Consider the following 23,111-nt stretch of genomic DNA (forward strand, 5'->3'; position numbering starts at 1 on the left):
GGGGGCGGATTGGGTGGGCTTTGAAATTTCCGGATCCAAGGCGGAATCTTCCTTAGGAAGCTCCTGCGTCTCGAGATCGGATCTTCGCGACGGCGTCCAGCTCTGCGGCGGTCGCGTCTCGCGTTACTTACCAGTGGGTTTCCGTCGGAATCGACGGTTTCCCCTATGAAGATGTGTATGCCGCCAATTGGGACGATGGAGAGCTTGACGGGGTTTGCCCTAGCCGGAATCCAGCACTCATCCGGAGGGACGATCGGCAGATTTCCGGCGTAAAGGACGCGTCCCACAGCGATGGTGTCGTCGTAGCTTCCCATGGCGGAACCCTCCCGGTTCCGGCCTCCAGACACCACAGGCCCCACGGTGGGTCCATAGCTGTAGCTAGATGGTTGTCTTCTCCCCATTGTGCTTCATTGTCGGATCTTGTGAGCTGCCTAACATGATCAAGATCATCTATCTGTAATTCTATATGTTGCGTTTGTTGGGATCCGATGAATAGAGAATACTTGTTATGTTGATTATCAAATTCATGTCTATGTGTTGTTTATGATCTTGCATGCTCTCCGTTATTAGTAGATGCTCCGGCCAAGTTGATGCTAGTAACTCCAAGAGGGAGTATTTATGCTCGATAGTGGGTTCATGTCTCCGTGAATGCGGAGGGGTGACAAGAACCTCTAAGGTTATGGATGTCTTGTTGCCACTAGGGATAAAACATTGGTGCTATGTTCAAGGATGTAGTCACTCGATTACATTACGCGCAATACTTAATGCAATTGTCTCGTTGTTAGCAACTTAATGATCGGAGGGGTTCGGATGATAACTCGAAGGTGGACTTTTTAGGTATAGATGCATGTCTGGATAGCGGTCTATGTACTTTGTCGTAATGCCCAATTAAATCTCACAATACTCATCATAATATGTATGTGCATGGTCATGCCCTCTCTATTTGTCAATTGCCCAACTCGTAATTTGTTCACCCAACATGTCTTGTTTATCTTATGGGAGAGACACCTCTAGTGAAGCTGTGGACCCCGGTCCAATTCTCTATACTTGAAATACAATCTCTCGCAATATTGTTCTACCTGTTTTTACGCAAACAATCATCATCCACACTATACATCTAATCCTTTGTTACGAGCAAGCCGGTGAGATTGACAACCTCGCTTGTTTCGTTGGGGCAAAGTACTTTGGTTGTGTTGTGCGAGTTCCACGTTGGCGCCGGAATCTCCGGTGTTGCGCCGCACTACATCCCGCCGCCATCAACCTTCAACGTGCTTCTTGACTCCTACTGGTTCGATTAAACCTTGGTTTCTTACTGAGGGAAACTTGCCGCTGTGCGCATCACACCTTCCTCTTGAGGTTCCCAACGGACGTGTCAACTACACGCATCATTGTTCAAATTGAGAAAATGTTCAAATATGAAAACTATTCAAATTTGAAAACCGTTCAAATCTAAAAACCGTTCAAATCTGAAAGCCGTTCAAATCTAAAAACCGTTCAAATCTGAAAACCGTTCAAATTTGAAAACCGTTCGAACGTGAAAAATGTTCAAATTTTTAAAAAGGTTCATATTCGAAAAAATTTAAATTTTGAACAAAAAAAAATGTTAAAATTCAAACAAATTTAAAATTTCGAAAAAAATCTAAAAAAATGTTTCAAATTCGAAAAATGTTCAAATTTTGAAAATATATAAATTTCAGAAAAAACTAAATTTGAAAATTCCAGATTTTAAAAATCGGTTTTATAAAGAATCAGCTTTTAAAAAACGTAAAAAGATAAATCGAACAGAAAAAACGAAATAAGAAAAAAAATAACTGGGAATGTTGGGCCGGCCCAACAACCCGCCTGGGGGGTGTGCGGCGCCTGGTCCGCACCGACCAGGTCGGCATACAGCACCCCCCGTCTCGAGCCGGATTTCCTATACACCGACAAGGTCGGCGCGTACCGCGCGCCGCACACCCCCGCGCGCCGCGCGCGGTAAGGGCCGGCCCAGTTCGGGTGTTGGGCCACTTGGCCGTTTTCTTTTTTTGAGATCATTTTCTGTTCTTTTCTTTTTCTGTTCTGTTTTCTTTTTCATTCAAGTTTTTTCTTTTTTGTTTCTTTTTATTTTCTGTTTATTTTTCTTTTCTATTTTTTTCGTTCTTAAGATTTAATTTTTTAATTAAAATATATATTTAAATGTAAAATGTTTTATCTCAAATATTCGAGAAAATTCAAATTCGAAAATTGTTCAAATAAAAAATTGTTCAAATACGAAAATTGTTCAAATAAAAAAATTATTCAAATACGAAAATTGTTCAAATAAAAAAATTGTTCAAATAAAAAAATTGTTCAAATTCGAAATTTGTTCATATATAAAAAATAATAAATTTTGTATTTTTTTGTTCAATTTTAAAATTTGTTCCAATTTAAAATTTGTTCCAATCTAAAAAAATGTTCAAATTTTAAAAATATTTAAATTTCAGAAAAACTAAAATAATTTTTAAAATCGGGTCTAAAAAGAATCAGTTTTTAAAAAACGTAAAAAGAAAATTGAACAGAAAAAACAAAAAAGCAAAAGAAACAAAAAAAAGAAAGAGTGGGAATGTTGGGCCGGCCCAACAACCCGCCTGGGGGGTGTGCGGCGCCTGGTCCGCACCGACCAGGTCGGCGTACAGCACCCCCCGTCTCGAGCAGGGCCCGATGCTCTGCTTTGGTCTGCGCCGATAAGAAAAAGTAAAGACCCCCAGCCCAACGGAACGATTCAAAATGACCGGCCTATCCACTTAGACTCATTGTGCACCAATTTTGGATCAAATTTTGGGTTCTGGCGGACACTATTCGCGCATCTCTGTGTCCGTCACATGCCCATGTGCCAGTCACATCTAAAGCATCTCATCTCTCTCGTCCCCAAATTAATACATGTCGCATACCACTGTGGTAAAAAAAACAGTATCATCAGGCAGCGGTGGACGCTAAGGGTATCTCCAGCGGATCGACGCATTTTGGATGGTCAAAATGTTCGTGAGCGTTCGTTTAAGCACACGTCCGTTTGTGTTGGGGTGGCTCTAGTGGGCCGACGCATTTTCGGCGCGGCCAGTTTTGTTTCAGAAAATTCAGAAAAGAGGTTGTAGTCTTAAATTAGCTCAAATTTACAAGAAATTATAGTCTTAAATTACGTCAAATTGAGGTTCGGAATAAGTTCATCACACTTTGCACATGGTACGGTGCAAAGTGGAGTCCAAAAGGGACACAACAAAGCATGAATAACATATGAAGTCGAAAAGGAGGCCATGGTGCTACACATTGGCGCCGGTGATCAGGCGTCTCGCGCGTGGATTTCGGCGCGCCTCTTCATGAACCAGACCCTGGTGTCGTCGTCGACGCTGCTCAAGTCGGCTAGCATGATTCTTGTGTCCTCTGCATGGGTCTTGTCATCGGCGTCAATCCTCCTGACCTCGGCGTCCATCCTTCTGGCCTCGGCTGCACGCAATTTGGGCTCGGCGTCTGCATTTTTGGCCTCGACGTCCATCCTTTGGACCTCAATGACCTCTTTCGTGAGGTTGACGTAGATGGTAGTTGCGGCCTCTTTCTCCAGACGCTTATTCTCGTCCCTAACAGCCATGGCGGCATGATTCTCGGCCATCATCTTCTCCAAGCTCTGGGTGAACGCAATGGCCTGTGTCTCCCGGGCTAGATCGGCTTGGGTAGCCTTATGGCTTCGGGGACGAGGTGGAAGGGCATGACGGCCATGCTCGTCGTCTTCGCCGTCGATGTTAACCGCTGTTCCATTCTTCACACCTTCATCGTAGGCCGCAAAGCTTGTCTTCCACTTTTGCGCGTCCTTCAGCTTCACCCAGCAATGGATCATATGGTAGCCCTTCTTATGCACTGCCTTGAACTTCTTCAAGGCTCGGGATACCTGCAATCATGCCAACGCCGCTAATGATGTACATAGAATGATGTAAATAGAATAGAATGATGATGGTTGTCTCTTCTTTACCACTGAAATCACGCCAACACCGCTAACGGGGGTGTTCACAACATGTTCGACGGCGGAGTAGAACTTGCTTGTCTCTTGTTTGGTGTAGTTCCATCTTTTTCTGATGGACTCTTCTATGCGAGGGCTTGGCATCTCGTAGGGCTCGTGGAGTTTTCTCTCATTGTACTCTTGCAGGACCTTGGCCCAGTACACCTTGCCCTTTTGCTGGGCGTCATTTATACAGTCATGGCTTGTCGCCAGCCACACGTCGCACAAACACTTGTCCTCGTTGTCGATGAATCCTTGTGTCCTATGGCTCTCCCCCTTCTTCTTGCTAGCATTGTCCCTGGTGTGGACAGGCCCTGTTGGCGTGTCCTCATAGTCATCGACGCACACGGGTGTTGGCTGCATGGGCTGGGTGGAGAACAGCCGTGCGCCATCGATGTCCTCCGCATCTTACATCGGTGCCCACTCATCATGCGGCCCTATCCCGGCCCCAGCGTCGCCAATGAAGCCGCCGCCGTAGATCATGGCCTCGATGTCTTTTTCATGCCGGACGTCAGAAGCATGACACACGGAGAGAGCTCACGTACCGGGTCGTCCATCGTCGGGGCAGATGGTGCCATTTCATCAAACAGGATGCGGGGCACCGGCATCCTCTCCTCCGGCAGCTGACGCGTCTTGTGTGTCGCGCCCGGGCACGAGTCACCGCTTCTCGGCATCCGGTTGAATTCGGGAACCGGCGCACCGTTGAACAGCACCGGCGCCACGCCGGAGGCGAACCACAACACCGCGTGGACCTGCATGGGAGCGGGCGTTCCAGGACGCAGGTGGGAACTTACCGAGCTCACCGACGAGGCCGGAGGAGCGACACCAACGATCCCTCTCGCTTGACGAGCATGTAGGCCTCCGCTAAGCTCGGTTGGAGGCCTACTTGCACGGTGCCGGCTTTCAGCTGCATCTGCCACGCCTGCTGGCTAGCCTCCAGGGCGGCGGCCGATGCATTCCTGTCCTTCAGGTTCCTGCACCGGCCGCGATGCTTCGCGGCCTCAACGCCTTTCTCCTCCTTGGACAACACCATCTTTGCCGCCTTTGGCTTAACGTCCCGACCGCTGGTGGTGGCCCGCTTTGCTTCCGCCGGAACTGCGGCCTCCATTGTGGCTATGGTCGTGGCTATGGGGGAGTGTGGGGCGGGGGCGGGTGCGAGGGTTACCTTGGAATCCATGGTGGTGGCTGCGACGGCGAGGATGTCCGTCGCTTCTGGACTGCTGGCGCCGGTATACTTTGATTTTTTGCGCGGGGAATGGCCATTGGCGGGAATGTTATTAGCCTCCCTGCCAATGACGCGTGGGTCCTATGTAAGTTTCGGCGGACACTTGGCGCGACCGCGGAGCGTCCGCGGAGACGCAAACCTGGCGCATATTTGGGTCAGGTTTGCGTCGCCGCGGACGGGCTGATCACTTTGCGTCGCCCCGCTGGAGCAGAGCCCAGACACATTTTCGGTCACGTCGGACGCAAACGGTCGCTCAACGTCCGTTTGCGTTGCCCCGATGGGGCATCTCCAACAGGGCGATGCAAATCGGACGCCCAAATTGTCCGTGCGCGTCCGTTTGTGTCGCCCGCGGATGCGAAAATGACCGTTTTTGTCCAAGCGTCCGTTTGCACCTGGGGATGCCTCCAGCGGCCCAACGCATTTCCGCGTCGGCATGAATTAGGATGTTTGAAAACAACAAAATAAACAGTTTCAATGAAGTCTTAGTTATTACATCCAAATTTTAAAAAGTCCTAATGAAAATAAGATGGTATTCCTTTAGGCATTATCTTCATGGCCAGCCAATGCCTACTGATGCTCAATCAGATCCGTCTGCAGATGTTTGCACACGGCATCGTCAGAGCTCACCTTGGAAATTCCAGTGGTTCTCATGGTGGCCATCAAGACGCTCGTTCTCAGCGATCATGTTGTGCATGATCACGCAGCATGTCATCACCTCATGCATGGTCTTCAACGACCATGTTCTTGCCGAGTGACGGACAATTGTCCACCGAGCTTGGAGCACATTAAATCCTCGCTCCACATCTTTACTGCAAGCCTCTTGCATCTTGGCAAACCTCCTCCTCTTCTCCGAGTTTGGATTACGGACACTCTTCACCAGTGTGGCCCAGTCAGGGTAGTGTAACGGCCCCGGGTAGTACACCTATTAGATTTGCTTGTTGTTTTTATTTTATGCATCATCATGCATCATCACATCCATGTTTTTAATAAGTAAAATTATTTTATAAACCCCAATTATTTTGTTTCCCTCTCTTATGGTTTCTATATTAAACCCTCCTCTATGTCTTTTCATTTAACAAACCCTGACACAATACTTTTAAAATCAAATAAACTATTTGCTAAAAGAGTTTTCCTAAAATAAACAAAAGAGAAAAGGATTTTCTAAATAAAAATAAAACCCTCCCCTCTCCCTTGGGCTCTCTCTCCCCGGCCCAGTCTTTCCCTCTCTCCTTTCCTTCCTCCGAGCCGAGCAACCCAACCCGACGGCCCAAGTCAGCCCACCTGTTTCGGCCCGTACCCCTTCGAGCCTCCTTTCCCCTTGTCGTCTTTCAACCTCACGCGAGAGCGTGAGCTCCTCCTGCCGTGGTCCTCCTCCACCAGGCACCGCATCGCCCTCCCCTATGTGAGTCTCCCTTTATCCGGTCCCGGGGAGCGTCTCCTCCACGCCAAGTCTCCACCTGCTCCCTTCCTTTCCTTTCCCCTCCTCCAAGCCGAACCAGAGAGAGACGGAGAGGGTTTTGCCGGCTACAGAACGTTGGCGTCCCGCCGACTCCGGCCACCCCGAGTGCCGCCGCCACCGCCAATCGACGCGCCACGTCCTCCTCTTCAACCTGGTGGAAGGAATCGACCCGAGACGCCTCCAATCGCCGCCGCCGCCATCGTTTCTTCCTCAGCACCGGCGGCCAAAATCGCCGATTCAGGCGCCGACGGACCTTCCCCGGCCGACCTCGACCACACCGGCAGCTCCGGGTAAGGTCCCGCCCGTCCCGGACCCCTTTTCCCCCTTTCCTTGCCTCGGTATCCGCGTCTCACCGTGTGGCCGAACGCCTCCGCCGCGGATCCCCGTCGCCGGCGAGCCTCCGACGAACCCCTGCGCCCGGCGCCGCCACCTTCAAGTTCACGACGGCGAGACGGAACCGACGAGCCCACACACGCGTCCGGGGAGCCCCTACATCGCCCGCACGTTTGCCATGCCGCCGCGGTGACCACCATCTCTGGAACACGCACGGCATCAAACACTTGATGTGCAGCCGCTCAAGATCCGCCACGCTGGCCGCCACGTCGTCGCCTGGGCCCCACCCGTCAGCCGCTCGGGTTGGCAACCCCCTCGGTGAGAAACCCAGCCAGATCCAGATCTGGATCTTTTTGCTCTTAGCCCCCTAGATCTTTTAAATCCTAAACCCGGCGTCCCTTCCTGTGTTCTTTTATGCAAAACCCCCTGTAACTAATTCAAACCAACCCGGGGTCCTTCCCCTTTCTGTATTTTGTTTTCGGGTCCTTACCCAATTAAAATAAAATCTGTTTATTTATTTTAAATAATAAAACTTAATCTCGCTAATAACTTTTAACTCGGTAACTCAAAATAAAACATGTTATATATGAAATTTGATCAGAAAAATGTGCTGAACATGAATATGCCATCCATACATCTGTTTGCATCATGCATCATATAATTTCGTGCTAGTTTGCATTACCACCTAATATGTAACATATGGAATATGTGGGATATTATATAAATGTTGTCCCGGTTCCATTTAATATTGATGTAGCTCACCCCTGCCATGTTATGCCATGCTATACAACACTTAACTTTGGCGGTAGAAAATGCAACTCCAACCTAATTTGTTTGACCGGGGTTCCGACTCCGATTAAATTGGATAAGTGCATTGCATCACCCTTGCCATGTCATGCATGCATATCATATCTGGAGCATGCTGGTTCTTTTCCGTAGTTGTAAGATTTGCATCCGTTGTTTGTTGTAGCGCTTTGCTTCTTCCCGGATAGGATCGCGAAGTGGTGTTGTGAGATACGATAAGTTCTCCGGATGTTCCCCGGCAAGCTTTAACAGGCAAGCATTTCCCTTATACTCCTGCCCATGCAGAAGTCGCTCACCTATTTTATTTTGCCTTCCCCCTCATGCTATCCTTAAGTTGCGTTCTTGTCACGTGTCCTTTCCACTTGTTACCTCAAGCAGCCCATATTGCCACCACCACCTCCTACGGCTATTGTTTGGTTATCGAGTCTGCCTTGCGAGTCGTAGTGCATGCTAGTGCTGTTATATCATGTTCTTGTTATTGTTACCTTATCGGGTTATATGTTGGGAAGAATCATGGTTACTTTAGTTGTTGACATTTGTTTAGCGGAGGCATCGGTGGGTCAGCTGATCGTTTTATGACGGCTCACTTGTGTTTCCTTAATAACTTAGGACCCGAGTTCTTGTTATCCGTTCCGAGATCGAGCGCTCTAACCACACGTGGGTATGCTTACCGGGTCTCCCTCGACCACCGCCGGAATCTACAGCTTTGTCCGAGTGGCCACAATTAGTTTGAATGTTTGTTTGTTTCTTCCGGGCGTGCAAGCTTGTTTCTTTGTGGTCAGATGATATGATGTTACTTTTGGGGAAGCCGTGTGCCTTGTAACCCCGTTGTCTCTTGCACTTCCGTAGGTTGCGGAGCCGCTGCGAAGTGGTCATCCCGCTGGGCACTGATCACCTAGTACGCTGACGCAATAGCTGAGTCCGCTTCGGAGCACGGCCGGACTCTGATACGGGTTTAACTTAGTTAGGTGGCTTCTTGGACATTGTTGTAGTGAAGGAGAGTGCGTGTCGTGATATCCACCTGTCGTAAGTGGGTTGATCGTGCGTGTGGGCACATTTGGGCACCCCTGCAGGGTTACAATCTTATCGATAAGCCGCGTCCGCGGTTATGGACGACTTGGAGCTGTATGACTCGACCATAGACAACTTACACCTGTTGTTTCAATACTAATAACTTGCATAGTAAGATAGAACAACCTAAATAATAACTGGTTAAAACTTGTCAACAGTGTGAGTGCCTTTGTAAGTACTTCTTTGCGAAGGGGGAACACACTGGCTGTGTTATGTTTGCAGAGTATAGAACTGTTAGTTTTTGCGCTCTCTCATCTCCTCTGATTAGACGAATGTTGTAGAGTGTCTCTATAGGTTTTTAGTGCTTGCGCTGCCGCTTAACTCCACCATATTGCCTATGACGTTCCTCTTGCGTCCTCTAAGTCCCCTGCGTGCCTCAAGTACAAAGGACGACTGGTTGACGAATGCTTATACGTCTTGAAGTCTTGTTAAGTACGAACCCGTACTTATTGCTGCTTCTACGGGATATAACCGGGCAGGTATGAAGATATGTTTAATGAAGACGACGTTAGCAAGGTTACCCTTCCGGCTTGCCTGGGCAGGGTTATGGACGCCACTGGTTATCTTCAGGACTCTTAGTCCAATTTGTATCTTGTCCGTACTCGGACGTATTCGATCTTCTGTATGATTTGGATATTTGTATTGTATATTTGTATCTTGACTCGTTGGAGTCGTTGTTGTAATATATGTATCTTGTGGGCTCTATTGTATACCTGTTGTAATGTTACTACTCGTGGTAATTCCTCTGGCATCACGTGTGCTTTGCCGCGCACGTCGTGTCGGAGGGCGTGTCGGAATCGATATCGTGCGGATTTCGGCGGGATCGCTGGGATCCTCAGGGTACCGGTTCCGGGGCGTCACAAGTTGGTATCAGAGCCTCAGGTTGACGGTACCCCACTAGTCCAGCCTGTAGGATAACCTTGGCAACAGACGTTAGTGTCAAAACCTATTTTCTAAAAATTCGTTGGATAGATCTGATTAGCTCTATTTTTCTCCTTACCTAAATTCTTTCTCCTCTTATCTTTGCGAGTTTGAATCTTCTCTTATCTGTTTCTCTGAGTCTTAGGTTCCGACGCGGGTTGGACGATCTTTTCCCCTCACCTATTAGGTCCGATCTTCGGAGGTCTCGTCGGAAGCGCATCGTCAACAGCGGAACAACGACTTCTTGTTAGTGGTGTCGCCATTCTACATGGAGCAAGAATTCTTGTTAGTGGTGTCGAGAAGATCGACACGTCGCCAGAAGACCCGATAGTTCACCTCTCTCCCCCGTACTATGGCGTGGAACCTCGGGGCGAGGTTCCTTGTTAGTGGTGTCGATTGTAACGGCCCCGGGTAGTACACCTATTAGATTTGCTTGTTGTTTTTATTTTATGCATCATCATGCATCATGCATCATGCATCATCACATCCATGTTTTTAATAAGTAAAATTATTTTATAAACCCCAATTATTTTGTTTCCCTCTCTTATGGTTTCTATATTAAACCCTCCTCTATGTCTTTTCATTTAACAAACCACGACACAATACTTTTAAAATCAAATAAACTATTTGCTAAAAGAGTTTTCCTAAAATAAACAAAAGAGAAAAGGATTTTCTAAATAAAAATAAAACCCTCCCCTCTCCCTTGGGCTCTCTCTCCCTGGCCCAGTCTTTCCCTCTCTCCTTTCCTTCCTCCAGGCCGAGCAACCCAACCCGACGGCCCAAGTCAGCCCACCTGTTTCGGCCCGTACCCCTTCGAGCCTCCTTTCCCCTTGTCGTCTTTCAACCTCACGCAGAGAGCGTGAGCTCCTCCTGCCGTGGTCCTCCTCCACCAGCACCGCATCGCCCTCCCCCATGTGAGTCTCCCCTTTATCTGGTCCTGGGGGAGCGTCTCCTCCACGCCAAGTCTCCACCTGCTCCCTTCCTTTCCTTTCCCCTCCTCCAAGCCGAACCAGAGAGAGACGGAGAGGGTTTTGCCGGCTACAGAACGTCGGTGTCCCGCCGACTCCGGCCACCCCGAGTGCCGCCGCCACCGCCAATCGACGCGCCACGTCCTCCTCTTCAACCTGGTGGAAGGAATCGACCCGAGACGCCTCCAATCGCCGCCGCCGCCATCGTTTCTTCCTCAGCACCGGCGGCCAAAATCGCCGATTCAGGCGCCGACGGACCTTCCCCAGCGACCTCGACCACACCAGCAGCTCTGGGGTAAGGTCCCGCCCGTCCTGGACCCCTTTTCCCCCTTTCCTTGCCTCGGTATCCGCGTCTCACCGTGTGGCCGAACGCCTCCGCCGCAGATCCCCGTCGCCGGCGAGCCTCCGACGAACCCCTGCGCCCAGCGCCGCCACCTTCAAGTTCACGACGGCGAGACGGAACCGACGAGCCCACACACGCGTCCAGGGAGCCCCTACATCGCCTGCACGTTTGCCATGCCGCCGCGGTGACCACCATCTCTGGAACACGCACGGCATCAAACACTTGATGTGCAGCCGCTCAAGATCCGCCACGCTGGCCACCACGTCGTCGCCTGGGCCCCACCCGTCAGCCGCTCGGGTTGGCAACCCCCTCGGTGAGAAACCCAGCCAGATCCAGATCTGGATTTTTTTGCTCTTAGCCCCCTAGATCTTTTAAATCCTGAACCCGGCGTCCCTTCCTATGTTCTTTTATGCAAAACCCCCTGTAACTATTTCAAACAAACCCGGGGTCCTTCCCCCTTTCTGTAAATTGTTTTCGGGTCCTTTCCCAATTAAATAAAACCTGTTTATCTATTTTAAATAACTAAAACTTAATCTGCTAATAACTTTTAACTGGTAACTCAAAATAAAACATGTTATATATTAAATTTGATCAGAAAAATGTGCTGAACATGAATATGCCATCCATACATCTGTTTGCATCATGCATCATATAATTTCGTGCTAGTTTGCATTACCACCTAATATGTAACATATGGAATATGTGGGATATTATATAAATGTTGTCCCGGTTCCATTTAATATTGATGTAGCTCACCCCTGCCATGTTATGCCATGCTATACAACACTTAACTTTGGCGGTAGAAAATGCAACTCCAACCTAATTTGTTTGACCGGGGTTCCGACTCCGATTAAATTGGATAAGTGCATTGCATCACCCTTGCCATGTCATGCATGCATATCATATCTGGAGCATGCTGGTTCTTTTCCGTAGTTGTAAGATTTGCATCCGTTGTTTGTTGTAGCGCTTTGCTTCTTCCCGGATAGGATCGCGAAGTGGTGTTGTGAGATACGACAAGTTCTCCGGATGTTCCCCGGCAAGCTTTAACAGGCAAGCATTTCCCTTATACTCCTGCCCCTGCAGAAGTCGCTCACCTATTTTATTTTGCCTTCCCCCTCATGCTATCCTTAAGTTGCGTTCTTGTCACGTGTCCTTTCCACTTGTTACCTCAAGCAGCCCATATTGCCACCACCACCTCCTACGGCTATTGTTTGGTTATCGAGTCTGCCTTGCGAGTCGTAGTGCATGCTAGTGCTGTTATATCATGTTCTTGTTATTGTTACCTTATCGGGTTATATGTTGGGAAGAATCATGGTTACTTTAGTTGTTGACATTTGTTTAGCGGAGGCATCGGTGGGTCAGCTGATCGTTTTATGACGGCTCACTTGTGTTTCCTTAATAACTTAGGACCCGAGTTCTTGTTATCTGTTCCGAGACTGAGCGCTCTAACCACACGTGGGTATGCTTACCGGGTCTCCCCTCGACCACTGCCGGAATCTACAGCTTTGTCCAGTGGCCACAATTAGTTTGAATGTTTGTTTGTTTCTTCCGGGCGTGCAAGCTTGTTTCTTTGTGGTCAGATGATATGATGTTACTTTTGGGGAAGCCGTGTGCCTTGTAACCCCGTTGTCTCTTGCACGTCCGTAGGTTGCGGAGCCGCTGCGAAGTGGTCATCCCGCTGGGCACTGATCACCTAGTACGCTGACGCAATAGCTGAGTCCGCTTCGGAGCACGGCCGGACTCTGATACAGGTTTAACTTAGTTAGGTGGCTTCTTGGACATTGTTGTAGTGAAGGAGAGTGCGTGTCGTGATATCCACCTGTCGTAAGTGGGTTGATCGTGCGTGTGGGCACATTTGGGCACCCCTGCAGGGTTACAATCTTATCGATAAGCCGCGTCCGCGGTTATGGACGACTTGGAGCTGTATGACTCGACCATAGACAACTTACACCTGTTGTTTCAATACTAATAACTTGCATAGTAAGATAGAACAACCTAAATAATAACTCGGTTAAAACTTGTCAACGGTGTGAGTGCCTTTGTAAGTACTTCTTTGCGAAGGGGGAACACACTGGCTGTGTTATGTTTGCAGAGTATAGAACTGTTAGTTTTTGCGCTCTCTCATCTCCTCTGATTAGACGAATGTTGTAGAGTGTCTCTATAGGTTTTTAGTGCTTGCGCTGCCGCTTAACTCCACCATATTGCCTATGACGTTCCTCTTGCGTCCTCTAAGTCCCCTGCGTGCCTCAAGTACAAAGGACGACTGGTTGACGAATGCTTATACGTCTTGAAGTCTTGTTAAGTACGAACCCGTACTTATTGCTGCTTCTACGGGATATAACCGGGCAGGTATGAAGATATGTTCAATGAAGACGATGTTAGCAAGGTTACCCTTCCGGCTTGCCTGGGCAGGGTTATGGACGCCACTGGTTATCTTCAGGACTCTTAGTCCAATTTGTATCTTGTCCGTACTCGGACGTATTCGATCTTCTGTATGATTTGGATATTTGTATTGTATATTTGTATCTTGACTCGTTGGAGTCGTTGTTGTAATATATGTATCTTGTGGGCTCTATTGTATACCTGTTGTAATGTTACTACTCGTGGTAATTCCTCTGGCATCACGTGTGCTTTGCCGCGCACGTCGTGTCGGAGGGCGTGTCGGAATCGATATCGTGCGGATTTCGGTGGGATCGCTGGGATCCTCAGGGTACCGGTTCCGGGGCGTCACAGGTAGATGCCATCAGAAAGATAATATGGCTTATCATATTCATTTTCATTGACCTCGTAGCTCACCCGGGGAGTTTTCCCTTGCACCATCCCGTTGAAAACCGGTGATCGGTGCAACATATCGATGTCATTGTTGGAACCGGCAATGCCAAAGAATGAATGCAAAATCCATAAATCTTGAGATATGACAGCTTCAAGAATGACAGTCCGTCCCTCCACATGCCCGATGTACTGACCCTGGCATCCAAATGGACAGTTCTTCCACTCCCAATGCATGCAATCTATGCTGCCAATCATTCCTGGAAACCCTTTAGACTCGTTGATTGACAACAGCCGCCTTGTATCCTCAATAGTTGGCTCCCTACAGTAATGATGTCCGAACACGGAAATCACGCCTCGGCAAACCTGTACATGGACTCAAGATAGGTGCTCTCACCCATTCGAAGATACTCATCGAATATATCAGCAGCCATTCCATATGATAGCATGCGAATAGCCGCGGAGCATTTTTTGTAGGAGTGAAGCCTAGCGCACCTTGCACCGCGCATGCATTGGAAGTATGGTTTGTAGTTTCTGATGCCCCATAGAATGACCATGAACAGGTCCCTTGGCATCCTGTACCGGCACCGAAACATTTTTCCCGAGAACACCGGATTGGTGCGGTCGAAGTAGTCTGTGTGGAGCCGGTGGTGCCCTTCCACTCTGTTGCGCGGCAGGTTTTGTGAGCGGCCCTTGACAGAGCCCCGGTGCACCGGCGCCTGGTTTGAATTGAACTCGTGGAGGATGGAGGCCGCAGCAGTAGCCAATGTCTGCGTCGACTTATCGGAACTCCGCGCGGAACTTGTCCAGTATTTGCCACATGTCCTTCTGCGTGGGTACAAACTGCGGACCAATGGTCGCGCACAAGAGCGCCGAAAACACGAGTAAGAAACCTATCGGCGCAATTGACCAAACATGTCATGGGCGGCTGATGTCTACGCACGCTTCTATTCCTGTAGACAGTGTTGGGCCTCCAAGAGCAGAGGTTTGTAGAACAGCAGCAAGTTTTCCTTAAGTGAATCACCCAAGGTTTATCGAACTCAGGGAGGTAGAGGTCAGAGATATCCCTCTCAAGCAACCCTCGCAATTAAGATACAAGAAGTCTCTTGTGTCCCCAACACACCTAATACACTTGTCGGATGTATAGGTGCACTAGTTCGGCGAAGAGATAGTGAAACACGAAGTGGTATAGATGGTGGTAATATTGCAGGAAGTAAAGATGCGATAGAAACAGTAAATAAGCGATGTTTGCAGTATTTGGAAACAAGGCCTAGGGATCCTACTTTCACTAGTGGACACTCTCAACATTGATCACATAATAAATAAATAACTTCTCCTCACTTGTGCTACATTCACACTCTCTTGTTGGATAACAAACACCATTCATTGTGTAGGGCTACAAGAGCTCCCTCAAGCCGGAGTAAACAAGCTCCACAACATTCGGAATTCATATTTAAGTAACCTCTAGAGTGCATAATAGACCGTTGCAATTTAGACCGAGTACTAACATAGCATACACACTGTCACCTTTAAGCTATGAAAGGGGGAATAGATCACATCAATACTATCATAGTAATAGTTAACTCCATAATCTACAAGAGATTACAATCATAACCTACGCCAAGTACTACATGATGCACACACTTTCACCTTTACATCATGAAGGAGGAATAGACTACTTTAATAACATCACTAGAGTAGCACATAGATTAATAGTGATACAAAGCTCATCATATGGATCTCAATCATGTAAGGCAGCTCATGAGATTATTGTATTGAGGTACATGAGAGAGAGATTAACCACATAGCTACCGGTAGAGCCCTCAGCCTCGGGGGAGAACTACCCCCTCCTCATCATGGGAGACAGCAGCGGCGATGAAGATGGCGGTGGTGTCGATGGAGATGGCTTCCGGGGGCAATTCCCCGTCCCGGCGGCGTGCCGGAACAGAGATTTCTGTCCCCCGAACTTGGCTTCGCGATGGCGGCGACTGCATAACTTTTCTCGTCCCGTGGCTTCTCCTTTTAGGGTTTTCACATCTGGGAGACTTTATAGGCCAAGGGGCGATGTCGGTGGAGTCCCGAGGTGGGCTCCCCACCAGGTGGCGCGGCCAGGGGGTGGCCCGCGCCCCCCTATGGTGTGGGCTCCTCGTGGCCCTCCTTCGTCTCTCCTTCGGACTCCTTGAAGCCCCTGGAAAAATAGGAACGTGGCCTTTTGTTTCGTCCAATTCCGAGAATTTTTCTGTGTAAGATTTATGAAACCAAAAACAACAGAAAACAGGAACTGGCACTTCGGCATCTTGTTAATAGGTTAGTTCCGGAAAATGCATCAAAACGATATAAAGTATGAATAAAACATGTAGGTATTGCCATAAAACTAGCATGGAACATAAGAAATTATAGATACGTTGGAGACGTATCAGCGGCGAGGTCGGGCGGCGCAACCGACAACGTTTGGCCATAAAACACGCGACAGGTGCGCGCCGGAGCCTACTCGAGTACGATCCTGCTCTCCCGCGCGGCGAGAACTGAGCCGACGGTGAGTACTGCGGCGTTGCGGCGGGACGGTGGCGGGTGGGGTTGGGGTGATGGCGGGCAGCAAGAAGGGGAAAAAGAAGTTAATCGAAGCGCTTGATTTCGCTGTTCCTGCCATGCGGGTCCGGGTAAGAAAAGAAGGACGCTCGGCGCGTCCGCGCCCACGGAGACGCAAACCTGGCGCATATTTGGGCCAGGTATGCGTCACCGTGGATGGACCGGTCACTTTGCGTCGCCCCGCTGGAGCAGGGCCAGACGCGTTTTCGGTCACGGTGGATGCAAACATCGCCCCGTTAGAGATGCCCTAATAAACATGTGAAGGAGGAAAACAGATACGGAGTATAAATTATGTTTAAAATACGTCGGACCGGTGGAGATGGTGTTTTACAATGGATCACTCGGGCAGAGGGATTTCTAGTACTATTTGCACGGGTACGCTAGGTAGCAAGGTGGTACGAAAAGGCTATAGCTGGAGCACATTTGATTTAAGTATCTGCAAAAGCTACCAGCTTGACCTTGTACTACTCCATAGGGAAGGAAGAAAACAAAATGGATAGATGCATTGTTCATCCGAACCAGTAGTATTGGAGCATAAAGAACCTGCCGGATCTCTTTGACCTGCCTCGATCGACCGATTCGTTTCGTAGCTACCGGTGTGCAGTGTAGTGTAGCTTGTGGTGGTCGGTGGAATAATGCAAAAGCAAAAAAAGGCTTAAAGGATTTGATTTGATGCAAAGATGATGGATCCGTCATGTTTTATCAGTCCAATCACCAGCAAATCTTCGTTCTCCCACTTTAATTTTGCGTTAACTAATGTGTTTCGAAATTTACAGATATAAAGATTGATTGATCCACATTATATGATTGCCATCTGTTTAAGAAATACTGTAATATATAAAGATCGATTGATTCACATTATTGGATTGGCAATTTTGCATATGATTAGATAGATTTTAGCCCCCAAAAGAGATAGATGTTTGCATTGTAATGTTCTTCTTCATGTTCATTTTTTCGATCGATGAGACGATAAGATTTGAATATGTCTTCCAAGCACAGAAAATTTACAGGCCCATCCTTGTTTCCAGCTACAAGATGAGATTATCTATATGTCATTTGTAATCGATCTTGATCTCATGTCCATGACACGGCTGCTGCTTCTCGTCCCGCTCCAGCATGCCATTGCCGGTCGCCATGGCGCCGCTGCCCGTCTCTGCCACTCCAGCGGCATCCATGGGGTTGCAGCAGTAATGCTCGAACTTGTCAGTGGCAGCCTGCGGGACTGAGACGAGCACGGTGACGCCGCCGGGGTCGCCAGCGACGGGGACGAACACGCAGTATATCTCGCTGGTGAGCGGGCCCATGTGCGCCGGCGCGCCGGCGCCGAAGTCGAGGTCCTCCAGCCCCAACCGCGTCCACGCCGAGATCACCAGGCTCGCCGACAGGTCGGGCTTCGCACCGCCGTCGACGCCGCGACGGTGCTCTTCGAGGAGGTCCACCATGGACCGCACGTAGGCGTCGTCCACGCGCTCCTTGGCCTCCTGCACCAGCCTGACGACCGTGGGCATGGGTGCCGCCGCGGCCACCTGCCCCGCCGTGGACTCCGCGCACCCAAGCACGAACCCGTTGCCGTAGTAGCCGTCGGGGAGCTCCGGCGTCAGGCGCCGCCGGGCGTTCACCGAGAAAAGGAGCTTCACGTGGAGTGTCGCCGGCGGGTCCAGCGCGCGCACCCACGCGCGCCACACCGTCCCCGCAAGCGCCTCGAACGACGTGCAGCGCTTCAGCAGGAGCTGCTTCTTGAGGTGCGCGAGACGCGCCGCCGAGAAGGTGAGCGACACCGGTGCCAACGGCTGACCGAGCAGGTGCGCGAGGAGGTTGGACGCGCCGTCGTCTGCGGCGGCGTCGTGGCAGTGGTACTCCGGGTGCGCGAACTCGACGCGTGGCGGGCATCGCGGGCGCAGGGCACAACGGTCGTGGACGACGGGGTTGTCTCCGACAATGCCGGAGCTTCGGGCGGCGCGCGCCCAGGCGTTGAGGAACTGCGCCGTCCCGACGCCGTCGCAGAGGCAGTGGTTGATTGCCATGCACAGCACCATGCCGCCGCAGCCTAGGTGTGTCACCTGCATGCCATGCCAGCCATCCATGTCCTTGTCTGTCAGTCAGTCGGGCATTGCAGAATGCGATGCCATCACTAGCAAACAATTTACTATTCCGTACTACAAATTACTATACCAAATTAGAGAGGCAACTTTTACATCATCATAAACAGATCACAATCTACAAATTACTAGAGTGGTACCAGACACAAAAAATCTGGAGCTAATTAATTCAATCCGTGACAATCCAATTTGAGCTAGGACAGGCCACAGTGAAAGAAGCATCAGTGTTGCCTTCAGTGGAGGGTAGTACTAGTAGATTCTTTGTAGGAGAAGAAACAGTTTAATCAGATTCTACTTTCATTTTCAACTATCATTTTCAACAGCTAGTTAGAACACCAAGGGGATCAATGATGCTGATGCTCACTCACACAAGGTCTACATATATACTAGTAATATCACGAGGATTGAAAGTGAGAAGATTGCTTCTGAAGATCTTATTCTGATCTAGAATAGCATATTTTGAGAAAATCAGATCATGCATGGATGGATATCTACTAGCTAGCACCACTAATCATGATAAACTTGACAAAATGCAAGTGGATTTGAAAGTGTGCCAACAAAAGAAAAGGAAAGATCGGAGCTTTTGGGAAAAGTTGGGCTCTCCTAACCCTATCCTCCCCTGCTTTTCTGCTAACTTTGCTGTATCTGGAGGTCTCAACCTGATCACGTATTTAGTGACCGAGACGATAACATAACCTAGCAACAATCTCAATTGCTCTACTCGATTAAAATACAAGTTCTTTAATGGTTGCTCTAGTACTATTTTCCGGCTGGGGCTCCCTCATTTCGGGGAAAAGGTGACTATTTTCCACATTATTAACTATAATCAAGTTGTTCTTCAAGGTACTACCAATCAACTTTGCCTTAAGCTGTTGCCAAATCATGCAGGAGCAGCTACAAGCCTACTACAACAGAAATCAATCTTATTCCTACATACTATATGATGCATTAAGCGTTGCATGCACTGGAAGAAAAAATCTGAGGAATAAATATAGTGTACAAATGAATGATTTTCTCCAAAGAGAAATTTATTCCGAAGAGCAATAAAAAATATTAATTAACTGATCGAGAGCAGAGCAGAGTGGCAGTCACACTGACCTGGACGACAAGCGGAGGCACGGCGACAAAGCTGTGGGAGTCGACCCTGTACAGCAGCTTCCGCCACGACCGGTGCGGCCTAGCTCCGCCACCTCGCAAGAAATCATCGGCCGCCAGCCCCGGCAGGGAGCCCTCGGCGAAGAGCGCCCCCTCGGCATTGCACTCCACCACCAGCTTCCCCTCCTCGTCGCCGTGTCGGAGCCGCCCCGCCAGAGGGTAGTACTCCACGAGCGCGTCGGCGAGCGCGGCCCGGAGAGAGGCGGCGGAGACGGCGGCGGCGGCGGGAAAGACGTACAGGTACTTGATCGAGAAGCGGAGGAAGCGCTGGTCGTCGAGGTTGGAGAGGTAGAGCGTGCGGCGCGGCGTGGGGCGGCCTGGCGGGACCAGCACGGGGGAGCTCGGGTACTGCACCTCGCCGGGGATCTCCAGCCCCGTGTCCATGGCCGGTGGCTCTGCTCTGTCTCTGTGTCGGTTGTCTTTTTGGCAATGGCCGATGCCTCTGCTCGGGTTATATACTCCGTGGTAGAGAGAGATATTGTGACCGGGCGCTTTAATTTATTCCAATTTATTGGCTTGCAGATATGGAAGTAATGAAGGGAGTATTTATTTTCTTCCCTATCTCTGCCTTACATTATTTTTGTTGAGTGTACTACTATCCATGGCACACTTTTTCCATGTACTCTTATCTCTCCTTTATTTCCAGATATCTCTCCTTTATTTTAGAAAATCTGGATACCACCATGAATGTGCCAATACACATAATTAATGTGAAATAGATTTGTGTGTTCCACCTTACATGTCCAAAAGAAGTCCGTAGAGATAATAAACAAGGCACGTAGCTTGCGCTTGGGGACGAGGCCGGGTGGAGGGGGCCAACTAAACATTACATTGTTTGGAGGGTCCACATATGCAATATTTAGAAAATTTAGGGATCATCCGCATGTATTTTAGGGTGTCTTTCAGGAAAGTTTCTAGCATGTGAACCGAGGCATAGCTCGGATGGTTGCCGGGTGCTGATACCTGCAGTGACCCGCAAGATCCTGAGTTCGAGTGCTAGCGCCTGCTCTCTCGCTGTACACACCAAATATCATCTATTGAATTGCTTGGAGGGCTTCTTACCCCCCAAGTCGCATTTTTTTGGAAAGTTTCTAGCATAGAAGGGCCATGGCCCCAACTAGCACTCCTAGCTCCGTCCCTGGTTACGCTGGGCGTCATAACTTTTTCACTGCATCTCTCCTTTATTTTGGGATATCTCTCCTTTATTTCAAAAAATATGGGTACGCCTATAAATGTGCCAATCCACACAATTAATGTGAAATAGGTTTATGTGTTCCACCTAACATGTCCAAGAGAATTTGCTACCGATAAGGAACTATGCATGTAGGTTTTTTTATTTTTTGAAGGAATACCTTTCAGCGTTTATTAGATTAGCTAGACTATTTAATCTTCTATTACACCCTTTGGCAATCGCCGACGGCTCTGCTGAGGTTATATATACTACCATGGTAGAGATAGATATTGTGACCCTGAACTTTAATTTATTCTAAATTATTGGCTTGTAGATATCGAAGTAACTAAGGGAGTATTAATTTTCTCCCCTATATATGCCTTGCATTACTTTTGTTGAGTGTACACTTTTTTCCCCATGTATCTCTCCTTTATTTTGGGATAGTCTTTCCTTTATTTCAGAGAATCTGGATACCACCATGAATGTGTCAATCCACGCAATTAATGTGAAATAGGTAGGAGTATGCATGTTCCTCCTGCCATGTCCAACATAATTTAGTACTCCCTCAATTTGTAATTACCTCGCGTTTTGGGTTTTGTCAATTCAAAATTTGTATTTTAAGAATATACTTCATAATGATTCTAATAACATAGATATTATATCATAGATATTGATATTTTTCTTAGATATTAAGTCAAACTAAACCCATAATGTGAGATAATTGTATTTTGAAGAGTTTGCCTAGCCGTACCTTAGTTTTATGGAAGACAGTATATTCGTACAAGACTGATAAGGTCACAGCCGAGTTGGGACACCAAAACATCAAAAAACACTCACCCTGGATCAAGTACACCTACACCTACATGTGAGATGTGTGAACGGAGGGAGTAGGCAGAGATAAGAACCAATGCACCAAGGGTTGCACTAGGCGTCAAAAGTTATGTAAAAAATGCACAAAAAACGTTGCAGCAATTTATACATACCCATGTGGCAGTAAAATATGTGCATGCAATAATTAACTGCTCAAAGACATCATCGCGGATATTAGCCTTAAAAACATGTGTTACATGAACGAAACAATTGTAGCAGACTCCCAGAGTCAAGACAACAAATCGTTTGTTAGTTGATAAAGATAAGAACCAATGCACCAAGGGTTGCACTAGGCGTCAAAAGTTATGTAAAAAATGCAGAAAAAACGTTGCAGCAATTTATACATACCCATGTGGCAGTAAAATATGTGCATGCAATAATTAACTACTCAGAGACATCATCGCGGATATTAGCCTTAAAAACATGTGTTACATGAACGAAACATTTGTAGCAGACTCCCAGAGTCAAGACAACAAGTCATTTGTTAGTTGATAAAAAGACATATAAGAACTTGCAACAGATGGAACATCCAAATCGCAAAAATAAAACACCCTTGATTTACAGCGCCGAATATGGCGCCCATGATTGTTGTCTACGAATACGGCTAGATGGACGCTGCATCGGGCAAACATAGATCTATCCTCGTGAAGTATTTGATGTCTCTTCCAAGCTCGACGGTGTCAAATCGAGCTTCGATGCATGATACTCCCTCCATGGATCCAAGATCTACTTAGGGCGGAGAATGGAAAGCGCAAGGAATTGTGAATAGAGGAGGCGGCAAAGGACCTTAGGACCAGTGGAGATGGATCCTTGGGAAGGTGTGCTCATGAGCAAGGGACCTCTAGGTTAGAGGAGAAGGGTCTTTGTGGAGGTGATCATTGCGAAGGGGAGACGGTATAGGACACCAATGAGTAGACGAGTGGCAACATGCCACTAGTAGGAAAAGCCTCATCAGTGGCGCACCAAAAAATGATTCTGTGGCGCATGATCGGTGCGCCACAGAAACTTCGCCACAAAAATAAGGTTTCTGTGGCGCACCGGCCCATGCGCCACAGAATTAAGGTTTCTGTGGCGCACTGTAGGTGGTGCGCCACAGAAATAAGAGGTTCCGTGGCGCATATGGTCCAACTGTGCCACAGAAATAGGTGCGCCACAGAATTATATTTTGGTGCGCCACAGAAAAATATACAGGTATACTCGATTTTGTGCTGCCTGGTGTATTATACTGGTTTTGTACACAGTATACATGTTATATACATATATAATATAGACAGATATAATATGGACACATATAACATAGCAACATTATACATCATGATCACATTACT

General features: G+C 48.3%; 1 protein-coding gene across 1 annotated transcript; it reads right to left on the reverse strand.

Annotated features, from left to right (window-relative positions):
- Positions 1-17,401: 17,401 nt before the first annotated feature.
- On the reverse strand, positions 17,402-20,126 carry LOC124666657 (alcohol acyltransferase 9-like). The gene is made up of 2 exons (XM_047203993.1): positions 19,686-20,126; positions 17,402-18,548 (listed from the first exon to the last, which is right to left on the reverse strand). Exons 1-2 carry the CDS (start codon positions 20,124-20,126, stop codon positions 17,541-17,543), a joined length of 1,449 nt encoding a protein of 482 aa, XP_047059949.1. The 3' UTR covers positions 17,402-17,540.
- Between the last annotated feature and the right edge of the window lie 2,985 nt (positions 20,127-23,111).

Source organism: Lolium rigidum, chromosome 6, assembly GCF_022539505.1.
Source record: "Lolium rigidum isolate FL_2022 chromosome 6, APGP_CSIRO_Lrig_0.1, whole genome shotgun sequence".
NCBI classification, from domain to species: Eukaryota; Viridiplantae; Streptophyta; class Magnoliopsida; order Poales; family Poaceae; genus Lolium; species Lolium rigidum.